The sequence below is a fragment of the Candoia aspera genome, chromosome 5, assembly GCF_035149785.1.
Source record: "Candoia aspera isolate rCanAsp1 chromosome 5, rCanAsp1.hap2, whole genome shotgun sequence".
Classification (NCBI taxonomy): domain Eukaryota; kingdom Metazoa; phylum Chordata; class Lepidosauria; order Squamata; family Boidae; genus Candoia; species Candoia aspera.
The window spans coordinates 55860943-55884622 of NC_086157.1; the positions used below are offsets into that span (position 1 = coordinate 55860943).

The window sequence follows — 23680 nt, forward strand, 5'->3', positions numbered from 1 at the left end:
GAAATGCAATGCAATGTTAAAGAATATGTATAGTTCACAGTTGGAGTGTTATAAGAAGGTTGTAAGAGTTCTCTGAGCTTGTTTTTTTGTTTGCAGATGTTTCTTCAGAGCTATGATCTTGAGGAAGTGAGGTTAGTTACTGGTGGCTGCCCACTAAATCACATACAAGGCTGATATATTCCACAACCAACAACCCTCACTTCTTCAAGACCACAGCACTGAAGATGAAACTTTGGTAGGTAATGAAATGTGTGCAAACAAATAATCGAGCTCAGAGAACTCCTACAATCAAACTTGGGAATAATTTGTGGCAACCAGCTGCAATCATAAAAACTCTGGTACAATGAAGTACCAGAGAACCTTAAATGGTTCTCAAAGAGTTTACATTAAGTAAATAATACTTCTGTATTGCAATGTTGAGGATAACACTTTTCAAAAACATACTGGAATTTAATAACAAAAGCAAAGAATCCATATTAAATAATAAAAATGTAAAACAATCAGTCCAAGATACAGTAATACCAGTGATACATGGAGATTTGATTCACAAAGATATCACAAACTGGGATGGATAATGCATAACCTCCCTCTTTTATGATGGGGAACAGACGTTATCCTTGCTAAGACATCGGTTAGAGAAATCAGAATATAGCAATAACCCTGAGATGAATTCATGGTAAAATTTGCTTATTAAGGCTCCAAATCGAAGATTTAGGACTGCTTCACACATTGTCAAGAACATATTTTTCCCGACCAGAGCATACAGCTCAGGGAGCCATGGCCAATTGGGAAACCCCTTTGATTTGAACTGTATGTTTATTTTATTACAATGTGTTTTGGGATATATATTTTTCAGCATGTATAATACAAGCATGTACTAAAAATGTGAATATATGAATGTATGAAGCGACCCTTATTTGCAGAGTGAGCCAGGTAGGTTTGCAATTAAAGCATGAATGCCAGCTATCACAAAGATGAGAGAACTTTTTTCTAAATATCTACAAAAAATTGGCTGTTTTTCTGAAGGAGTTGTAGAATCCTGTGATGAAATGAATGACCCAAGGCATTTAATTGTTGAACACATAAAATGAAGTATATTTAAAATAAAATTTTAAAAAATGGTCAGAGTTTGAAAAGAATTTACAGGGCTGCAGCAGCTGAGTTTTTTGGAACTGTTAATTTATCGCAAAGCCTAAACTGGATTTCTTTCATTGCACAGTATTTTCTCTTAAAATGTGTGCATTTTCAAAACAATTACATACATATTAAAAATCAGCATTTTTGCTTAAACATAATTAAAACGGTAATACTCTCAGACAACACAGATCTGAAATGGCGAAACCAGTAATTTTTTTCCCCTCCCATCTTTACAACAAATTAATTTGAGACAAAATTACAAACACATTTCACTACATGATTATTAATAAAAATTAGGATTTTTGTTTATAAAGTTGCCCAAAATGCAAGGGATGTGCATAGGTTTTACAACTTAGTCATAGTATTTTATTTTATTCCCTTGGGTATCTTCCCCCCATGAACGGAATGTACTTTGTTGTAGATTACAGTTTTTTCAACACAGATACACCAACGGCATGAACGCTTGCAACTGTCCACATGCATTAAGAGTCAAGACCCAACTTCAAATCTCTATTTAGTTTTACAGAGTTCTTCAAAGAGACAGTATCACATTATCTGCATATTACATGAAAATACTTCAAAATGCTACCCTAAAAATGATTTAAAAAAGCGAAAGAAGGCCATTAGAATATAAGTATTGATCTGGTCATGATTGGGCTAATAATTTCAAATAAATAAAGGAAAGCAACTGAATCCAATTCACAAAATCAGACTCTAAAAGATGTAGTGTTCCACCCCCAAATAAAGTAAAGATCATATTATTATTAAAATAGATTATAGAAAGCAGCATCTATTTTGTGCAGTTTTAGGGGCCTTTGAAATTAAAAGCTATGAATTCCAAAAATATAACATTCCAAAGGATTGAATAATACATATATTTAAAGATACATTTTAATAAAGTTTAGGGGAACTGATTAAAAAAGATACTGTCTCTTTAAATTATCATTTTTTTTTTGCCTAGCTATAAGGACATGACAATAATTATAAATTTAGGTCACACTACATCTAGGTAGTCTCTAGGGGCCAAGACCTGCTGACTCAAGGTCAATAACAAAGAGGTTCTTCCAAGTATGAGGTGGTTTCCAATAATGATCACATTCTTCTGGTAACAGGGTTAATATATCCAGGAAACAGGTACCCATTGTGATGCTTTACAAACAAGCTCAATGGCTTCCTCCAGATGCCTGATTGTTTCATCAATTTCATTGTTGATAATTGTAAGGTCAAAGTAGTGTGCATATGTTCTCTGTAAGATTTCTGATTCCTTTTGCAAACGTTGAAGAGATTCATCCTGCACAGTGATTAGGAAAAAGGAAAATGGAACAACTCTGTTATCTTGTATTTACTGCTTACAAGGAAGCACATTTCCAAATGCATTTCTTATATAAGGATTCATTCATTTTTAATCCTTTTGTAAGACATACATTTGGAAGCTTGCTTAACTTTAATAAAGTGCACTGAATGAGCTAAATGAATGTTGCTCCTGTGCTTGGTTCAATCATATAAATACATTTATTTTCTTCACATAACTGAACATTTGTTTAAATGGGTGAGATAAATATGAGAAAAGATAATTGGCATAAGCAAGGAACAAGAGAGGAATGGTACCTTATTAATGAATCACAAAAGGTATGTAAAAGCTTGGCTTGTGACCAAAATAAAGTACTTAATAACAATCTGATTCATACAGAGACGTGGTTGAAAGTACTGATATCCCCTCCACTTTTTCCCCCCAAATCCCAATTTGCTGTGAAATAAGTTGAAAGTGACCCAAATAAATTGCATCCACCATTCTTTATTCCATAGTCCCTAAGAGATGCTTTGCTTTTGATGTATGATTTAACGTATTCTTGTAAATAATAAAACAAATGAACTACTTATTATGTTGTTATTCTCATGTATGTCATGAGACCGTGAAAGGGTCTTATTACCTACTGAGCCGTGTCAGAACTACTTATTATGTTACTTTATGCAAAGTCAGGTTTACAGGAAGCCCTTGGGTTACAACTACTCATTCAGTGATCATTCAAAGTTATGAAAGTGCTGAACGAGGGGGACTTATGACCGGTCCACGAAGTTGCGGCCGTTGCAGCATCCCCGTGGTCTCTGGCTCGCGATTATGAAGTTGCAGCAAGCTGTGGTCACGTGATTATGGCTTCTGACATTCCCTGCTGGCTTCCCACAAGTCAATGGGAAAGCTGGCAGGAAGTCAGAAGTTGCTCCTGCCTCTTTTTCACCTGCCTGTGCTCTATAGCGCCTGCCCATGGCACTCCCCTGTGGTACCTGAGCACCCACCCACACTCTGTAGTGCCTGCTCATTGCACCCCACCCCCACAGCACCTGTCCACACTCCATAGTGCCTGCCCGCAGCACCCTGTCTGCCTGTAGCTCTCACCCGCAGCTCTCACCCACTGGTCTGCTTGGCTGGGAGTCCCGCCTCTTCCTGCTTAATGACCCACATAGTCTTGGGGTGATGACAGTAACTGGGACGGTCGGGATTGCCACTGATAAGTGATGTGGTCACATAATGTCGTGCTTTATGGCTGCATTGCTTACTGATGGAAATTCCAGTCCCAACTGCCGATATAACCCAAGGCCTACCTGTATTATGCTGTAAAGAATTATTAAAATTTGAAAATCCCTATCATAAACCTAGCCCCAGTTAATTCTATGAGAACTAGGATACCGTAATGAAATCTGCAGAATTCAGTTTTGCGGTTTTTCCATCGTGCAGAAAAATGCAAGGAAGCACTTACCGAACTCCAGCAAATACTCCCCACCAAATGAGAGTCAACATTTCTTGATGAAGTGACTGGGGAGATCACCCTGACTGTGGCATCTCACCACAGAGGAAACTTGCATGGTGCCAAATGTGAGGTCATTTTTGCCGTGGGAAATTATTTGCTATTCCTACTGATTTATACATCATTTTCTCTGATATTGGTGAAGTACAACTCTCACGATTGCTGGAATTGCTTGCTTTGAGTTGTAGTTCAACCACATCTGAAGGCCTATACACTCCCAATTCCAGTTTTAAATTAAACACATGTAAGAAAAATGTAAAAAATAACTATGGCATACAGGTTACATTTAACTGAAAATGCCTATCTTTATTCAAATTACATTCAAATAATAAAATCTACACAGTACTGGTTCCTAGTGGGTACTTACGGGCAATTTTCTGCACCATTTTGGCAGCTAAATAAAATCAGTACAAGTGTAAGAAAAATAAGAAGCAATAAGTGAAAAAACAATGATGTAGTCATGTAGGATATGTCTGCAACAGCAATCCCCCTTACAGTCAGTCATTTTAATTTATTTCTACATCCTTGCTTCCATATTGACACATTTTCCGTGAATAGGTGCTTTCTCTCTCCTTTGTAACTGTGGGGTTTGGCAGTTGGTACTCATTGTGAAAACATAAAACTAAAATATGTAGAATTAACATATTTATGTAAATACTATTAGCTTTGGTGCAAAATAAAAAGACAGGAATTTTGAGACAGTTCCACATTATCTTTTCAAATTAAAGAAAAATGTTCTGATTCTGGAGCAAGATAATGACCAGAGCTGGATAACACTTGCTTTGTATATGTTCAGTCAGGCAAGAATTACTATCCCTTTCAAGATATATTTTCTTCTAAGGAAACCAGGAAGTGGGTTTCTGACTAGGGAAAATCTGTGGCTGAGATTCCGTTTCCCAGCCTCATATGTGTGCTTGGTTAAACTATTCAAAAATTAGCTGGTACAGACATGACCTTAGAAAAACAAAGTAAAATAAAGTATGACAGGTAAAGAGAAAGAAATATTTATGCAAATTATGTTGTAAAAAGAAAAGCGAACAGACATACGCTAAACATGTACAGAGGAAAAATGTTGTATTTAAGACTTCCTCAAATTTCCCCAATTTCTGTTATATTACATTCGATTACACTTATATTTCACTGTAACAAGGCTTACCTCATTAATGCCTGGGGTAATTGTAGGTGCAGCAATAAAAACAACAAAAGGAGCAAACTCTGCAGTTCTCAGGACCTTCAAGGCCTAAGTGAGTATAATATAGAATGGTATAAACTTTAATATAAAGTAACATAGATACTCTTGTCCTTACTTCTAGTTCATATTGACCCATCCATCTTCTGACTGCTCTTATGTGGGCAAAGTAAAGAAAGGATGTCTTTCTTCACATCAAAGACACTTGGAAATAGAGCACTTTATAGCAGGCTAAGGCTTTGTCATCATACCCGATACGATGTGTCTGACAAAATATGCACATGAATTTTATATCTACCTGAGGCTCTACATCAAGTATTGCAATTAATCCCTGTTCGTGGATCTTCCGTATTGTTTCCAGTTTTGTCCCATACATTGCATCTTCATGGCTACCATATTCCAAATATTCATTGTTGGAAATGTCCTGCATCATCTGGTCATGTGATACAAAGTAGTAATTCTTTCCATTCTCTTCATCTTTCTTTGGTGGCCTGGTTGTATCTATAATTATAAGAGTTAGGTACAACAAACCCAGACTTGTTTCACATTCATCTGTACACTACAGAAATACATTTTGTGTGTGTGTATCTGAATTATAGACAACAGCTCGGATATTCATTGTTGCCAAAACTATCAACTATTAACTTCTGTATTTTAATTTTTGTCCAAACTGATGAAAACAGGTAATAGTCTTAAAATTGCTATGATGTTTTATTCTTGAAGAAAGCCTTTCTGAAAAAGATTGAAATTTTTTAAAAATTGGCTTCTTTCCTATGAGCATAATCATGATTTATTTATTTATTTTGGCCACCCTAATGAATTCCTGACAACTCTGGGCAGCTTACAATTAACAGTTGTAAGAATATAATAAAAGAATTCATAATTGGCCCTAAGGCAGGCACATATACAAAAAGCCCATCCAACGGGCTGAACCATAAACCTGCACCAATACAACCATATATTTGCTACAATAGCTCATATACAGGTGGTCCTTGCTTACTGACCACTTGTTCAGCGACCTTTCAAAGTTACGATGATGCTGAAAAAGGAGATTTACAATCCGTCCTCAAAGTTGCACCGCGGCAGCATCCCCACAGTCACGTGATCATCATTTGCAACCTTCACAACCAGCTTCTGACAAGCAAAGTCAATGGGGAAGCCGGCAAGAAGTTGTTAGTTGTGGTCACATGACACTGCACTTAACAACCACAGCTGGAACTGATGTCGTAAGTCAGCATGGTCACGTGACATTTCACTTTACGACTACGTCACTTGGTGATGGAGATGCCAGTCCCAATTACTGTTTATCAATGAGGACTACTTGTATATGATATTCTCATATGATGGACAGATAAATTTTAGGTGCAATCCTATGCATTCCTATCTGGGCACAAGTTCTGCTGAATACAATGAGAATTACTTCTGCAGGTGTTCATAGTTTTATTTTTTAATTAATTAAATAGATGCGACTGGGTGAACATCCCAGCGTTAGCTTTATATAATTAAAATCAGGCAGCTAGCTTCCCTGAAATAGTCAAAAGGGAAGGGGAGAAAAGGACTGGGTTATATTTGTTACCACAGAATACAACACTGTGTATAATAGAAAAAAATCCACATTATGGTCCTTCAGGGTACAGAGTTATTTGATAAGCAGATCAAAGTGATTTTATTACTTCATTTTCACATGGCACAATGTAAACTTGTATTTCTAGTTATAAACTGTGAAGACCACCCTCACAGAAAAACCAATATTGGTATTATTGGTACAGTCAGAGCTTGTTACATTGCACATCCTGGTTTTAAGTACAGGCTTTGCCAGGTTAACTTGAAAATAATGGGCTTGATGAACGAATAATCCAACCTACATTTATGCTTACATCAAGTGGCAATACTCACCAAAATGGGCTTAGTAGTAGCAGTAGTCTCATTTGCTATGCACTTATATCTAAGCACTGTACAAGACCTATTTTTTCCTCACAACAACCTTATGAGGTAGGTTGAGATGAGAGTGAGTGACTGGCCCAAAGTCACCTAGTATGAGCTAAGGGTGGACTAGAACACAAAGACTTGGCTGTTCTCCCAGGCTTGGAGTCTGTCAGTTTTTTCTGTTATATTGTCTGCTTTTTCCCAGACATACAGTTGTAAACGAAATTATTCAACCCCCTTTGCAAATCAGGTTGATTGTCAAAATGTACAGACTTTCAGCTGTTTGCAATCAACATATCAAACAAAAGCAATTGAAATAGCTCAACACAATGAATGCTTCAGGTAGTGTCCCCAAATTCAACTGAAAATGCAACTTATGACTTCTCCAGCCTCAAACACTTATTCAAACCCTTCATGGCAAGCATCTTCAGGACTTAGTAGAGCACCCTTTTCCTGTTATGACCTGCTGCAAAAGAGATGCATAGCCAGACACCAGCTTCTGGCAGCATTCCTGAGGAATCTTAGCCCATTCCTCATCAGCAATGGCCTCCAGTTTAGTAATATTCTTGGGTGTGCGTGCTGCAACCGCCTTCTTCAAATCCCACGAGATTTTCTATGGGGTTCAAGTCAGGTGACTGTAATGGCCACTGTAGAATCTTCCAGGACTTCTTCTGCATCAAAGCCTTAGTGGAATTTGAGGTATGCTTGGGATCATTGTCCTGTTGGAAGGTCCAATGACGCCCAAGCTTCAGCTTCCTTACAGATGGCATGACGTTTTCTCCTAGGATTTCCTGATCCTTCAATGAATCCATCTTGCCATCCACACACTGCAGGTTTCCAGTGCCAGAGGATGCAAAGCAGCCCCAGAGCATCACTGAGCCACCACCATGCTTAACTGTAGGCAGAGTGTTCTTTTCAGTGTATGCTTCATTCTTCTTCCTCCAGACATACCGCTGATCCACGGGCCGAAAAGTTACAGTTTTGTTTCATCGCTCCACAGAACAGAATCCCCAAACTTCTGTGGCTTATTTATATGATTTTGAGCATATTGGAGCCAATTTTTCTTGTGCTTTTGGGTCAGTAGTGGTGTACGTCTTGGAGTTCTGGCATGGGAACCTTCTGTGTTTAGTGTGTGCCTTACTGTGCTCACTGAAACCTCAGTGCCTGTTGCCACCAAGTCTTGCTGCAGGTCTTTTGCAGTCACTCGAGGGTTTCTCTCCACCTGCCTTCTCAGAAATCTGGTTGCAGCCATTGACAGCTTCCTTTTTCTGCCCCGTCCAGGTAGTGTAAGCACTGTTCCTTTAACTTTGAACTTGCGAACTATGCTTCCAATGGTGTCTCTAGGAACATTTAGTGCCTTCACTATCTTTTTGTATCCTGCTCGTTTGTGAAGGGCGATGATCTCTTCTCTTACCTCTTTGGACCATTCTTTTGACTTAGCCATACTGCACTTCTAAGGTGAAAGGTGAAAGGTCACCTGTGCAAGCATGGAGTCATGTCTGACCTTTTGGGGGGACACCGCTTTTGTGACCTTTTCTTGGTGGGGTGGTTTGCCATTGCCTTCCCCAGTTGTCACCTTCCCCAGCGAGCTGAGTACTCATTTTACTGACCTCAGAAGGATGGAAGGCTGAGTAGACCTGAGCTGGCTACCCAAGAATCCAGCTTCCACTGGGATTGAACTTGGGTTGTGGGCAGAGTTTCGGTTGCAATACTCTGCGCCACATGAGGTTGTGCGCTGTACTTCTAACATGCAGTCAAACGTGACACTCAACAAACCCCTAGCCACTTCAGGTATTTCATGTGTTCCATCTCAAGCACAGCTGGTGCAACTAATGAAGCCCTTGATTAGTTGCATCAGGTATGCTTGAAACAGCACCTATTTTGCATACTGTATGTGGGCTGTTGTGACAGATTCTGTTCAGGGGGTTGAATAATTTTGAGACTGGAGAAGTCATGATAAGTTGCATTTTCAGTTGACTTTGGGGACACCACTTGAAGCATTCGTTGGGTTGAGCTATTTCAATTGCTTTTGTTTGATTTGTTGATTGCAAACACCTGAAAGTCTGTACATTTTGACAGTCAACCTGATTTGTAATGGGGGTTGAATAATTTCGATTACAACTGTATATTGTTCTTTATGTTTGGTTTTCCGGTATTTTCCTAATTTTAACTGTAAGCCTCCCAGAATTGTCTGGAGTTAGACAGCCTCTACGTTTGATTAAATATATACATGGATTTCCCATGTCCAGTCCAAAACTTTACCCAGTACACCCCACTGTGAGACTGAGTCTCCCACTGACTTGATTAATACTCTCTAGTGTGGGTTGAGAGCTAGGGAATTTGCCTTTTCATTTATCATGGATGGTAACTTGCATGGCTCATATAACACGCTGTTCTGTAGTACTGTACTCTCTTCCAGTATTGCTCATTTGTTGCACAGTGATGTGTAATATTCAGTAAGGGTCAACTTCTAACTGCAGCACTGTAATGGTCTAGGGATTGCTTCTGTGCATAGGAAGTATATAGGCAGTATTCTAAATGTGCCTTTTAGAATATAGAAGCACTGTGCTTGCAACACAGATCCAATGGAATGGTATGAGCAGGTGGATTGGCAATGGAACACATAACTGGGGGAAGAGTGGATTAGCCGCCATTGCTAATGGCAAGATTCAGTATTTCATATAGGTTACTTTTTTTATCACATCTATATCCCACTTTTTGTAGTGGAGCCCAAAGCGACATACACAGTGCTCCCTCTTCCTATTTTTCCCCACAACAATAACCTTGTGAGGTAGGTCAGGCTAAGAGAAAGTGACTGGCCCAAAGCCACCTAGTGAACTTCCATGGCTGAGGGTCTCCTTGTTTCTAATCCAATACCATAACCACTGTACTACACTTGCTTATAGGTTAATCTTATAAATGCTATGCTGTAATTAATTAGGTGTGTATTGATAGTTATTTAATAATAGGGTATGCACGCATCAGAAATGATTCAGAACACAGTTCTGAAGGAGTGCTTTGGAATGCACATAACTGTAGCTTCCCTCTACTATCCTGCTTCTACTTGAAAATAAGATTCAACTGCTTTAATAGTGAACTACTACAACTCTTAAAATAGCACATTTTTTTCAGGCTGGTAAAAAGGAATGGCAACTTCATTGAGTAGTAGAGGAGTGCTGTGCTAGAGTTGTGTTTCAAAGCACATCTTCTGAATTATTTTTGAAGTAGGTACAGCAACTATCTGTCTTATAAAATTGTTACTTACGTGGAATAGGATATGCAAATCGGTCTGGATGTTTTGTGATTAGTGTATTTTTAATATGTCTTCTCCCAACACCATGTGCTCCTACATGAAGAAATTATTAATATTACTACAAAGATCTAACAATATAATATATAATTCATTACTACAGGATCAAAATTAAAGTTACCTAATAAAACAAGTGTTTTCCTTTTGAATGCAGGCAATTTTACCACTTCTTCATAGGTGACAAGATCTAATTGATCAAACACTGTAACAGGAGGAAAAAAAACAGAAATAGAGGAAAAATGTCTGAATCATATTTTTCAAAATGGTTTTAAAAAATTGTGTTTGTAACAAAAATTATAGCTATTTTAATAAAGTGTTTTTCTTACCATGTCACTAAATATTTTACTTTACAAGAATATATTATGAATTACATGCTTAAGACTTTGTGGGTGAGATCATGCAAATAGGCACACGGCAAGTATTGGCATGAAAATTTCTAAGACTCCCAAAAGTAAGTAGTAATTATTGTAGGGAATGATAAACTAATAGATGTGTGAGAACATCTACTTAATGAACAGTAAAGATTTAAATATATTTTATTAACCTTATAAAATGAATTAAAGTCTGCCTTATAACATTGTTTTATTGGTGTGTGTGTGCGCGTGTATGCGCACGCTTTTATAAAAACTCTCCCAAATATAATTATCAGAGTAATTATAAATAGAGTTGCCTTCACAAAGAAGTTAACCTTTTATATTAGCAAGCTCTTGCAAATTTGGATAGTGATGGACAAAGAAAATGGCTTTACTGCAAACCATAAAGCCACCACCATAATAGAACCAATGTAACCCTGGAAAAGATTTTCTCAACTGTCTTTATGCTATTGCCAATTATTTGAGAATCTCAATGCATTGCCAACTACGTTGTTTAGTAAATCATATTAAAAAAACCCTTCCCTTTCTTATGCCATGTAACGAAATATTCTTTGTATTATAATAATTTAAATAGAATATAATTATTAACTGAAGAATTATTATAAAAACATATCTGAATATCTTAAGTCAAAGTAAGGGTAAATAAACTATTTTATTAAACATTCTACAAAAAATATGTGTGCTTTCAAAAAGACAGTAAGAGAAAGAGGGAAGGAGTTAGTGTACCAACAACACAACCATGGCTTATTTCAATTTATTACAATACAGTTTTACATTTAAAAGTCAGACATCTAAACATTTGATTGGGCTTATCTCCCTGAAATTCTGCCAAGATACATATTTGGTGTACTGGTGGAATATTTTACTATCTCCTGGTATAAAACTTTGACATCTAAGTTATTGGAAATCTTCCTATTTATAACATGATTCATATAACCATTATGGTGTAAGTCTCTCTTGACAGTAAATATGGAACATACATATGTTAATAAATAAATATTAACAGCTACAAATGCTAAGAAGGATCTGGATATTCTAGAAAAAAATAATATTAACATCTATAAACTTGTATTTTTCTGAGCTATTATTTTTCTCAGAAGTAAAATAAGGAGATTTAACTACATTTTCATTTTCTACTTAAAAAAAATGCTGTACTTAATACAGTTACTAATGACATAAAACCCTAATAATTTCCTTAAGGTAAAATCTAGGTTGTATTCCCAAGCTCACCAAATTTGTAGAATGTATTATACTAGATAAAAACTGGTTGGAATTTTAATTTTGTGGTATTTTTCAAGGCCACCTCTAAATATTTAAAAACATAACGCATAGTGAGAGTGCCTCAACACAAACAAGCAGAAAAAACATTCTAATAACTAAACAGTCAAGATAAATATTGAGGTTTCTAGACAAAATTAAAAAAATGTACACATATTAGAGGAATACAAGGACACATTTACCAACTAAACTTTTAAACATTTCTACACTTCTAGGTAATAAAGAAAAGGAGTTATTGAAGGGAAACAGTAAGAAGCAAATAAAAAGGCATTGTCACTTGACAGGTTACTTACATGCACAGAGGCCATTGGGATTAAGACAGCATGAAAAATGGACAGGGGTCATTGAATATGGCTCATAATATATTAGTAAAATAAAAAGCATATGCACAAAATAAACTTCACCATGCAATATTCTAAATACAGTGCAAATAAATCACTTTAAATGATAAGCATGTTTCTAAAAAATTTGGTTCTCTTCTGTAAATTGCTTTTAATGACATTAAAGGAAACATGTTATGCTTGTGCTAAGATTGCAACCTCAGAAAAATGATCCAAAATGTATTACTACATACGACAATAAGTAAATTTACTTCATAGTTCAAAAAATGCTGCTGAGGTAACACATAGTATAATTTAGCAATGGTTTAAAAAGCAGACGTTTGCAAGATTTCTAAAATAATTAAGAAAAAAATGAAATCTGAAATATTTGAGAGGAAGTAGGAAATATTGTATTTTATTTTTTATTGTCTAAATATGTGGAAGAAATAAAACTTCATTGTATTAGGATATGATATACACATTTTAAAAACCTTTTAATACAGGCATTCATCTGTATGGAAGATTTTTAAGAAACTGGTTATTATTAAAAAAGTAGCAAGCCTCTCTTCTATTTTTCCCCCTCAATTTTTTGGGGGAGCTGAATCACAAAATTAAAACTAAATACTGAAAGGGAAGAAAAACAGGAGATAAATTACTTTTTAAAATTCAATCATTTAAATAAAAAAACCCGAGTGTTCAAATGAATGCGCTGTTTAAATCTATGATAGTTAACCAAATCACAGAGCAACAAGCATGGGTGTCTGCAGCACAAGTTTGCTATTTTCATCAGAATGACAAAAACTGTGGCCTGTTCGTACATGTATGCAAAGTCATGATGCATGTATAAAAGAAGTGGAGTTTCTACTGAGATGCCATGATGCTGCTTGGCATCACAATAGAAGACTGGCCCGGTGCCATGTAGAGCTTTAAATGTGATAAAGCACCTTGAATTGTACCCAGAAAGCAACAGGGAGCCAGTGCAATTCACACAATAGTGGTGTAACTCTGGTGAACTGTGAGGCACCCAGAACTGTGTGTGCTGTTGCATTCTGGACTAGCTGCAGTTTCTGGATGGTTTTCAAGGCATGGCATCATGAAGAGCGCATTGCAGTAATCCAGTTGTGAGGTGACTAAGTCACTGTGAGCAAGGCCTCCTCTCCAGGAATGGGCACAATTGGTGCACAAGATGACCTTATGCAACCCACCCCCTGGTGATGGCTGCCACCTGCTTTTTCAGCAAGAGCTATGAGTCCAGGAGGACCTCAAATTGTGTACCAATTCTGTCCGATACAGTGTTACCCTGTACAGAGTCAGAGATGTCAAATCTCCTAACCCGGGGGACCAAAACCCCACAACCATTTCATCTTGCTAGGGTTGAATTGAGGTCAATTTCTCTCTATCCAGGCTGAGGATGGACCATGTTAAGAGACAGGACTATTCACTTGCCTTGTCACAGTTTAAGAGGGAGAAGAGAGCATAATATGAGAACCAGATTATAAATGGTCTTATTTTTATGAATTTATTCACTATTGTTTTAGATTGCATATGTAGAATTAAACAAAATGTGTTTGTATTTTATAAATTATTATAAATCCACATAATATCAATCCCTCTTCCCAGATTAAAATACTATGACAGCTTTAGGCATGATATTGTGTGGATGAAGCACTATTAAATCTGTATGATTTCCCTGAGAAAATAAAATTATACTTCATTCATCACTTAATTCATCATGATGCAAAAATCAATAGGCCTTATTAACAAATAGTATTCTATGGAAGAAGAGGCATTTTTTAAAGCAAGATAGTTATTTGAATATTTTTAATATTTAAGATTACTGCACACTACCCGGTCTTACATATCACAGTTAATGAACTTTTTAGCCCCTTCTGGAATGGATTAGGGTGCTTTTTTTCATTAAAATAAATAACAATTATAATTCTAAGCAAATTACTAGAAAGTCCCATTAACTACGATGAGAGTAAACATGCTTAGAACTACATTCAAGTGGATTTTCACAGCTCCTTTAGACACTGTTTATTATGCTTTATACTAGTGGTAAAAGAGAAGCAAACATTATTTTACATATTAATGTTCATGTCAATTTCCTAGCAGAAATTAAGAAAGTTTAATTATAACAATAGGATATTGTATTCTATAAATTGTATCATTGTAACCAGAGGCTGGATCCATTAAGCCACAATGCAAATGGTCAATAAACAAACCAAGGTTTGCTTAGTGGGCAGTAAACAAGTTTGACGCTATGGCTTCTTATTGGCTTATTAGCTGCAACTGTAATATGGTATCATGTGCAAATGGAGACATATTCCTTGAGTTTGTGCCACAGAGGTAGAAGGCAAGAGCAACAGCGGAAGCAACAATAAGTTTTTTTTAAAAAAAACAAAACCAATTATGATTTGGTTAAACAACCCATGAATACTTTACTCCGTTGTAAAACTGACCCTAGGTTGTTTGTAGTTTGTTCAACAAATCATTATAAAAAACTACCATGGCTGTTACACAAGATGGCCAGTATTGTGGTAATATATTCTGTCTTTGATTTTTCACACATACAGACACAGACAGAGACAATCCCCATCCAAATTACCATCTATTTGCCGTACTGCATTGTCTTATATTCCACACACACCTTGTGACTTTTAGAAAGTTTGGGACAAGACTATCCATAAATTTGTCAATCCTTTCTACTCTGTGTAAAGGTAAAGGTTTCCCTTGACGTGAAGTCCAGTCGTGTCCGACTCTAGGGGGTGGTGCTCATCTCCGTTTCAAAGCTGAAGAGCTGGCGTTTGTCCGTAGACACTTCCATGGTCATGTGGCCGGCATGACTACACAGAACGCCGTTACCTGCCCGCCGAAGTGCTACCTATTAATCTACTCACATTGGCATGTTTTCAAACTGCTAGGTTGGCAGGAGATGGGACTAGCAACGGGAGCTCACCCCGTCACACGGATTCAAACCTCTGACCTTCCGATTGGCAAGTTCAGCAGCTCAGCGGTTTAACCCGCAGTGCCACCGTGTCCCTCTGTGTAGGAAGATATTATTTGTAACATATAGAAATAATGCCATAAACTCCTTAAAGAGCCTAACAGAAATGTTGTTTATTCTGTTTATTGTTTTGATATGTGTTATCCTGGGGTCCTCCTTGTGGAATGAAAAGAGCAGGATAAAATCATCACCATCAGTTTTCAGAAAGATGTTAGATATACAGTTTGAACAATTTAAAATGTGTTCAGGTGTCCTAACAGTCAGGAACCACACTGAGACAAGGAATAGGTCTCTAGTGTTTTATTACTGCTACATTAGACAGAAAATCCTAACAAACTGAAGCAGCGTGGGAAAAACCCAGACAAATAAACCCCAAAAGTTAAGGTGGGTCTGATCGGTGTCTCTTTGAATGGCTGCTTAACTCCTCAGTACTACGCATGCGTTTTCCCCCCTGGATAGGGGCCCCCTCCTGCTCACCATCAGTACTCATGACATCACCCTCCCCTCCAGATTCACATTCCATTTCAGCCCCCTCCCTTCCAGAGGTCTCATGAGAGTCCATCTCCCCCTCCAAGCTCCCATGGGAACTGGGCAACGATGGAAATTCTTCAAAGGAAAACTCCTCCAAGGACGAATCAGTGCTGCTCTCCAGGTCTGATAACGCTTCTGGCCCAGGTGGCTGCTGCTGGAAAATAGCTAGATAATTAGAAGATTCTTCCCCCCTCCCCCTTGGGAAATGCAAGCCAGAGGTGGAGGGCTGCGGCTCCCCCTCCTCCTCTTGCTCTGGCCTCAGAGCCTCAGGCGGGGGTGGAGGTTGCCAACTTACGAACTCCTCTGCTTGGGATTCCTCTGCTTGCCCAGTCAAGTGAGGAATCTCTGGTAGAGTGCGAGGCTTGGGTTTGTGAGGGAAAAGCTGATGGAATCGATGAACCAGCGTTGGTGCATGCACATCTCTGGCATTCTCCCATGTGTGCTCTTCCTCAGGATACCCTTTCCAGTATATTAAATATTGGATGCCCCTTCCCCTCCTCCTAGAGTCCAGAATTTCCTCGACTTCGTATTCCTCCTCCCCCTTCACAATTACTGGAGGTGGGGGGGCATTTGTGATCGTAAGGTACTTGGGGGAGGGTCCTTGGCTAGCAAGGCTCTGTGAAAGACTGGATGGACTTTCATGGATGCTGGCAGCTTTAAACAATAAGCCACTGGATTTATCTGCTGTACCACAGTGAAAGGGCCCACAAACTTAAGAGTCCAACTTCTTGGAGGGCCTGATAGAGGTCAAAAACTTGGTAGAGAGCCACACTTTGTCTCCTACCAAAATCGCTGGCCCCTCTTGTCTGTGAGCATCTGCAGCTCTCTTGTAAGCACTCTTTGCCCTGTTCAGCTGCTCCTTTAACAACTCCTGTGCGGCTCGTTGCTCTTTAAGAAAATCAGCCGTGGCTGGAACAGCTCCCTGCTGGGAGGAGGTGGGCAACACCCGAGGGTTAATCCCATAGAGTGCTTGGAAAGGAGACATCTTGGTAGAGGATTGCACAGAGTTGTTATAAGTAAATTCTGCCATGGGGAGCAGGGCTGGCCAATTGTCTTGCTGATAAGTGGTGTAACACCTGAGATACTGCTGTAACCATTGGTTAATTTTCTCAGCTTGCCTGTTACTAGCCGGATGATGCAATGATGATAGGTGGATCTGGACCCCTAATGACTGGAAAAGCGCCCTCCAGAACCTGGAAGTGAACTGAGGGCCTCTGTCACTCACCAAGTGATTTATCATGCCTCTATACCTAAAAACATGGTCCATAAACAACTGTGCTGTGGCTTGCGCAGATGGGAGGCCCATGCAAGGAATAAAATGCGCCATTTTAGTGAAAAGGTCCACCACCACTAGTATGGAAGTCAGCCCCTGGACCGGGGGTAAATCAGTGATGAAATCCATGGAGATTGTATCCCAAGGCCTACTGGGGGTGGGTAGGGGTTGCAAGAGTCCTGTGGGCTTCCCTGGGAGAGGCTTGGCTTGTCTACAGGTATGACAAGAAGCAACGTAACCCTTTATGTCTGCAGTCATCTTAGGCCACCAGTAGTCTCTCAGAGCTCTATGGTGTCATGTTCACTGTTTCAATGTGCATTGTACATCATAACGTTTCACATGACATGGTGCTGACGCGTGTTTCTGTTGGGAGGGAGCTGCTGTGAAACCTTGTGCCAAGCTCTGTAACTATGTTCATTTCAATGGAATGTGCTTGGGTTATGTGCTCTGCTCAAGGACTTTTCCTGCGGACCATCAGAAGCCATTAGGAGCACCTGGGATTGTGAGCCTGGGAAGATTCTACGGGGGGAGGGATCTCGTTTGTACCGAGGGGTTTTTAGTTTGCTTTTGGCACACTTTTCCCATTCTCAGCTTTCTTTGTGAACCTGTATACTATTCTTTAATAAATCAGATATCTTTGTGAATCTGCTTATGAGTCTGATGGTGTTTTAGAGTAGGCATTCATTACATATGGAGAGTTTTGAAAACACCTCCGTGGCCTGCTGTTTGATGGTCATGGCAAAGTCTCAGTACTTCTTCCCTCAATGAGGGGGGAATGTATAATCGCCCGCTATGCCAGAGGATTCCTGCCTCCACATTAAACAGGGAGGCAGTGTCTTGCGGGCCCTCTGGAGGTCATCCATCCTGGCCCTGGCATACGGGTCCTGTTGCTGCTGAGCTCTGACTCTTGTAAATAGGTCCTCTGCTTGTCTGCCTGCTGCTAAAATCTCTGTCTGGTTCCCCCTCATAGACTGATCAAAGTTGTGACGTTGTAATATAGTAGCCTGTACCTCCTGGTGAGTAGCGGGGGTTGCCTGAATGGATCGAGACAGGGCATCTGCCAAACAGTTCTGCGCCCCGGGAACATAAGAAATAACAAAATTGAAAGGGGAGAAAAACTGGCTCCATCTGATTTGGCGTGGGGTGAGGGATCTGGTGTTTTGTAGAAGCTGTAAATTCTTGTGATCGGTGCAAACCTTCACAGGAAAGGTTGCACCTTCTAGCCAGTGCCTCCACTCTTGAAATGCTGCTTTAATTGCTAGCAACTCCTTATTAATAACATCATAGTTTCTCTCTGCTGGTGAGAGCGTGCGGGAGAAAAATGCACAAGGGAGCAATGTATTCTCTGTTTTGTTAGTATATTGCAATAAAACAGCCGCGATAGCAAAATCTGAAGCATCTGAATGCATTATGAATTGCTTTGTGGGATCAGGGTGCTTTAAAAGCGGCTGGGATGCAAAGAGCTGCTTAAATTCTTGGAAGGCTGCTTGCTCCCTCTCCCCCCAAATGAATTTTGATCCTTTCTTCAAAAGCTGTGTGAGGGGTTTAGCTCTGTCACTAAATTTATTTATGAATCTCCTGTAAAAATGGCAGAATCCTAAAATCTTTGTACCTCTTTCACATTTCGGGGGGGTTGCCAAGAGAGAATTGCCTGGACCTTAGAAGGATCCATGGATATGCCTTCTGTTGATATTTTATAGCCCAGGAAATGTAATTCAGTTAAATCGAAGGCACACTTCTCTAGCTTGGCGAACAGCTTGTTCTCTCTCAGTCTTTGTAAGACATTACGTACATGGGTTACATGAGTTGTAGCATCCTCAGAGAATATTAATATGTCATCTAGATAAATGACCAGATACTTATCTAGTAAATCAGAGAAAATTTGATTCATAAATCGGGAAAATATGGCTCCTGCATTAGACAAGCCAAAGGGCAAAACAAGGTACTCAACTTTACCAAACCTGGTATCGAAGGCAGTCAGATATTCATGCCCCTCTTTCATCCGGATCAGATTATACGCATTCCTGAGGTCCAACCTAGTAAAAATGCGTGCTTTCTGTAAGTGATCCAGCAGATCAGATATTAGGGGGAGTGGGTAATTTTCCTTGTCCGTGACTTTATTGAGGGAACTGAAATCATGCACCACTCTCATGGGTGCCTCCTGGTTTGCCGGTGCCAACGGGTCAGGCTTCTTTGGTACCAAGAAGGTAGGAGCAGATGCTGGGGAAGTAGATGGTCGGATGAAACCCTTTTGGAGATTAGAATCCAAGTAATCCTTTAAGGTGGCTAGTTCCTTAGGGGACATGGGATATTGTTTCCTTGCTGGAATCTTGGCTCCTGGTATCAACTCAATGGTGCAATCACAGTCCCTATGGGGGGGGTAGTGCTGTGGCCTCTTGTTCGCTGAAAACGTCTGTGAACTCTGCATACTTGGCTGGCAACTGGACCCCCCCTGCTTCCGTGACTGCGTTGGTTGCTGGAGAGAGAAGAGCGGCTTGAATCTTGTGGTGCTGGCATTCCTTAGCTGGGAAGGAGATTGCTCCCGTAGTCCAGTTCAACAATGGGTTGTGGATCTTCAGCCAAGGTGTGACCAGGACTATCGGCACATTAAGTGATGCAGTAACATAAAGTTGGATCCACTCAGTGTGGTCTCCCATTGTTAGTTGCAAAGGTTCTGTGAAACTTCTAATCGGCCCTGCCTTGAGGGGCTGGCCATCAATGGTCTCAACTTCTATGGGACGTGGCAATTCTATGGTCGGGATGTTGAGGTCTCGTACAGTCTGTACATCAATAAAATTGGTGGAAGCTCTGGAATCCACAAGGGCCTCTAGCTTGACCTGGTGCTCTGGGTTTACGTGCATTATGACTGGTAAGTAGTAAAAGGATTGCCTGGAATCCTCAGAATGAGCCCTTCTTAATTGATTGATGGTCTCCCTGCTGAGCTCTGTGGAGGGAGACCGACGGAGTTTCCCTGGTTGGAAGTTGAGGTGGAGGTGGCTCTTGGTTCTGCTGCTTGCCCTGGGGCTCTTATGGAATTTGCTTGGCTTCTTGCTGGGCAAGCTCTCACCATGTGCCCCTGGACTCCGCAGTAGAAACAGAGGGCTCTCTCTCTCCTCTGTCTCTCAGCCTCGGAAATAAGCCTCCTGATCACCCCGATCTGCATCGGCTCCTCTGGTCCTGAGTAAAGAGATGCTGCGGAGAGATCTGGAAATCCTGGAAGCGCGCTGAGACCTCCGTTTCTCCCTGGCTGCATCTGTCTGAGCTCTTCTAGCCTGGCGTCTACGACCACAGACAGTTGATATAAACCTTCTAGGGTAGCTGGTGTTCCCTGGCGCACTAATTCATTTTTAATTTCTTCATCCAGCCCGTTTGAATTGGTATTTCAAGGCACTCTCATTCCAGTCCAGATCTCCTGCTAACAGCTTGAAATCAGCAATGTAAATTCCCACCCTCTTGTTGCCTTGCTTGAGCTTCTGAATTTCCTGGCTGGCAGTGACCTCTCTGATCAGGTCGCCAAAGTGTGCTCAGAACCCTGCCAGAAAATTGTGGTAGTCGTTGAGAATTGGGTTGTTGTTCTCCACCATGGGAATAGCCCATTTGGCTGCTGGGCCCTTTAGCAGACTTAAAATGAAGGTGACTCTGGTTCTGTCTGTGGGAAACTCTGCCGGTCTGCTGTCGAAAAACATTGTGCACTGTGTGAGAAAGGTTCTCAACTGTCCAGCTTCTCCTCCAAACTTCTCTGGTAGACTGCCCTGGGATCTCAAGACTACTGGTGGAGCTGCTGCTGCTGCTGCTGGCACTGGTTGTGGGTTAATTGGAGCTGGTTGTTGTAACTGCTGTAGCATGGCTGCTTGTAATGTGTTGATCTGGAGATCTACTTGTTGTTGATGTTGTTGCAATGCTGCTGCCAGTTGTTGGATGGCTTGCCGAATTTCCTGGTTTTCTGAAGACATTTTCCCAAAAGTCTCTTCCTTTTTTTTTCTTCTTGTTCCTCCCTCTTTCAATGGGAGTAGTAGAGTTTGTTAGGATTGATGTCCTAACAGTCAGGAACCACGCTGAGACAAGGAATAGGTCTCTAGTGTTTTATTACTGCTACATTAGACAGAAAATCCTAACAAACTGAAGAAGCGTGGGAAAAACCCAGACAGATAAACCCCAAAAGTTAAGGCGGGTCTGATCTGTGTCTCTTTGAATGGCTGCTTCACTCCTCAGTACTACGCATGCGTTTTCCCCCCTGGATAGGGGCCCCCTCCTGCTCACCATCAGTACTCATGACATCAGGACTGATTTCAATGATAATTTCACTTGAAGAAATTGTTTGGTATCACAGAATATATATAGCCTAAAATTGGTTATAAGGGATACAATATAGAGATTAGGGACTAACAAGGACTGAATACGAACTATTAAAATTGATTACCAGCAAGCTTTGGGGACCAATTCAGAGTTACTCCTTTTAAAGCTTTTTACAATATGTCACTAGGATATATCACATAATGCCTTGCCAGTAATGAATCTGCCCACCTGGTCCTGTCTTCTAGAGAGGACCTGCTGAGAATACCTCCTGAGAAAAGAACATGGGAGTGAATTTGACAGTAGGCCTTCTCTGCAGTAGCTCCCGCCCTTTGGAAGACTCTCCCCCCAGGACGAATGTGCAGCCCTATCTTCTTCAGCTGACCAGAAACAATTTAAAGCCAGATTATTTCAGCATGTTTTTGGCCCTAGCTGACTGAATGATGGTACTTCTGATAGAAACTCATTTGGAAATTTATATTTTTATTTGCTGATTCTGTTTTTATATTTGTATGTATCCCAGAGTCCTTTGTGATAGGGTCAGATTATAAAAAATGTTAAATAAATGAGATTGATCTGTACTGAAAATGTATTGTTAATCCATAGTGCTGGTGAGGCTTTTAGCATAGGTTGGTTAAGCTACCCCAATGTTAAAAGGTTGGGAAAAGAAAGATTTTTTGATTATCTGAGTTGCTTTAATCCTACAAGAAGATCCTTACAGAAAAATACATGAAAGAAAAATCTTGAGAAAGGAATAAACATAGCCCTGGGAACAATGCAGATGAGTTGTTGGACTGTTCCTGAGAAATGTAACTTGGAATTAGGAGTGATTTAGAATAAAAACAGATTAAAGAGTGGGAAAGGCTATAGCATGGTGACATACGTATGAGGAAGAATGGCAGAGGCGAGGAATATTATATTGATTCAACATGTTGCTTTAAAAAGTTTTTTTTTGGTAGGGAGACCTAGGGAAGATGTTCCCACTCTCCCACTGCTATTAATTATCTTTTAACTGGTGAGTAACTAGATAGCTGCTGGTCTTCATCTCTGCTGAAGTTACAATATTTTAGCTAATTATTTCTGATCTGGATGAGACACTGAACAAACAGGTGACAACAATAAAGAACGTCAGAAGGGTTGGTACGCTTTTGTGGATGACCCTGCCTATGAAAGCCCAGACATGGTTTTTCACTGATGCATTTTAAATTTGTATAATAAATCCAAATGGGTTACTGAACAAAATTATTACAGGTTCTATACTAGTTGGATACAAATGGAAGCTGAGAGTTAAGTAGGAATGAAGAAGAATTAAAATCTCAAAAACAAAGGCACATCTCTTCCATAATAATTTGCTAAACCATTCAATGCATTCTATTTATATGTGATATATTCTTATGGAACCAATATTCTGCCAGCAGTATTAATGTTAATAGTACAACATTCTCAACTGTGCAAACAACATAAAAAAATAACGAAAAAGTAATCAATGTTACTCAATAAGCAAAGATGGGTAAGTGAGGAAAAGGATTTACACTGCTTACCATGTTTACATTTTAGAATATATCTTTCAATAGAACTCTGACAAAAATTACAGCCTTTCTAATATAAATAAATGCAAGTCTTGTGCAACAAATACTTGAGTTTCTGTTTTCCAAATTTTCAAGTCCTTCACCAGAAAAGGTCACAAAATCTGCAAACTTTTGAGATGTCCAGTTCTCTTCATCAGACGAAAAGGAAGGGTGAAAAAACCCCTGATTTGATTTTAAAGTGATAAAGTCTTCATGGATAGAATTTAGATTAAATATATTTGCAAGACTGCTGATCCCTTCCATATTTTATCTAGATTCTTACAATGCAGGGCTTATGACTTTTTGTCTGATAAAGAAAATTAGAAATCTCAAAAGTTTATGTTTCTTGTTGCAAATTTAGAACATTCCAGAAAGTAAACACTTCTGAATATTCTTTCCCTCCCAGAAACAAATGAACCCAACTTGCCTTCTATATTTGTTATCTCATCTTCTTAAAAAGAAGAAACTACCCATATACTAGAAAAAAAAAATCTGCAAATATTACAAAGGAATGAAAAAAAAATACATATCTAGGGTTGAACATTTAACTAACTGGAATGTTAAAGATGGAACTAAAATTAAGGACATACAAGTAGCATTATTAAATGTCTAGTTACACATTTCCTTTAGTAGCAGATTATCACAGTTCAGTTTATTTACAGAAGTAAAC

General features: G+C 39.4%; 1 protein-coding gene across 6 annotated transcripts in view; it reads right to left on the reverse strand.

The window, feature by feature from the left end:
- Nucleotides 1-429: 429 nt before the first annotated feature.
- Nucleotides 430-23680, reverse strand: part of CASK (calcium/calmodulin dependent serine protein kinase) — a 183046-nt gene continuing 159795 nt past the window's right edge. For all 6 annotated transcript variants that reach the window (XM_063305254.1, XM_063305259.1, XM_063305258.1 and 3 more), the window contains 5 exons: nucleotides 10488-10568; nucleotides 10322-10402; nucleotides 5429-5631; nucleotides 5098-5181; nucleotides 430-2428 (listed from right to left, as the gene is read on the reverse strand). In XM_063305254.1, the coding sequence (XP_063161324.1) occupies nucleotides 2252-2428; nucleotides 5098-5181; nucleotides 5429-5631; nucleotides 10322-10402; nucleotides 10488-10568 (626 nt within the window). In that variant the 3' untranslated portion in view covers nucleotides 430-2251. The remainder of the gene's footprint in view (nucleotides 2429-5097; nucleotides 5182-5428; nucleotides 5632-10321; nucleotides 10403-10487; nucleotides 10569-23680) is intronic.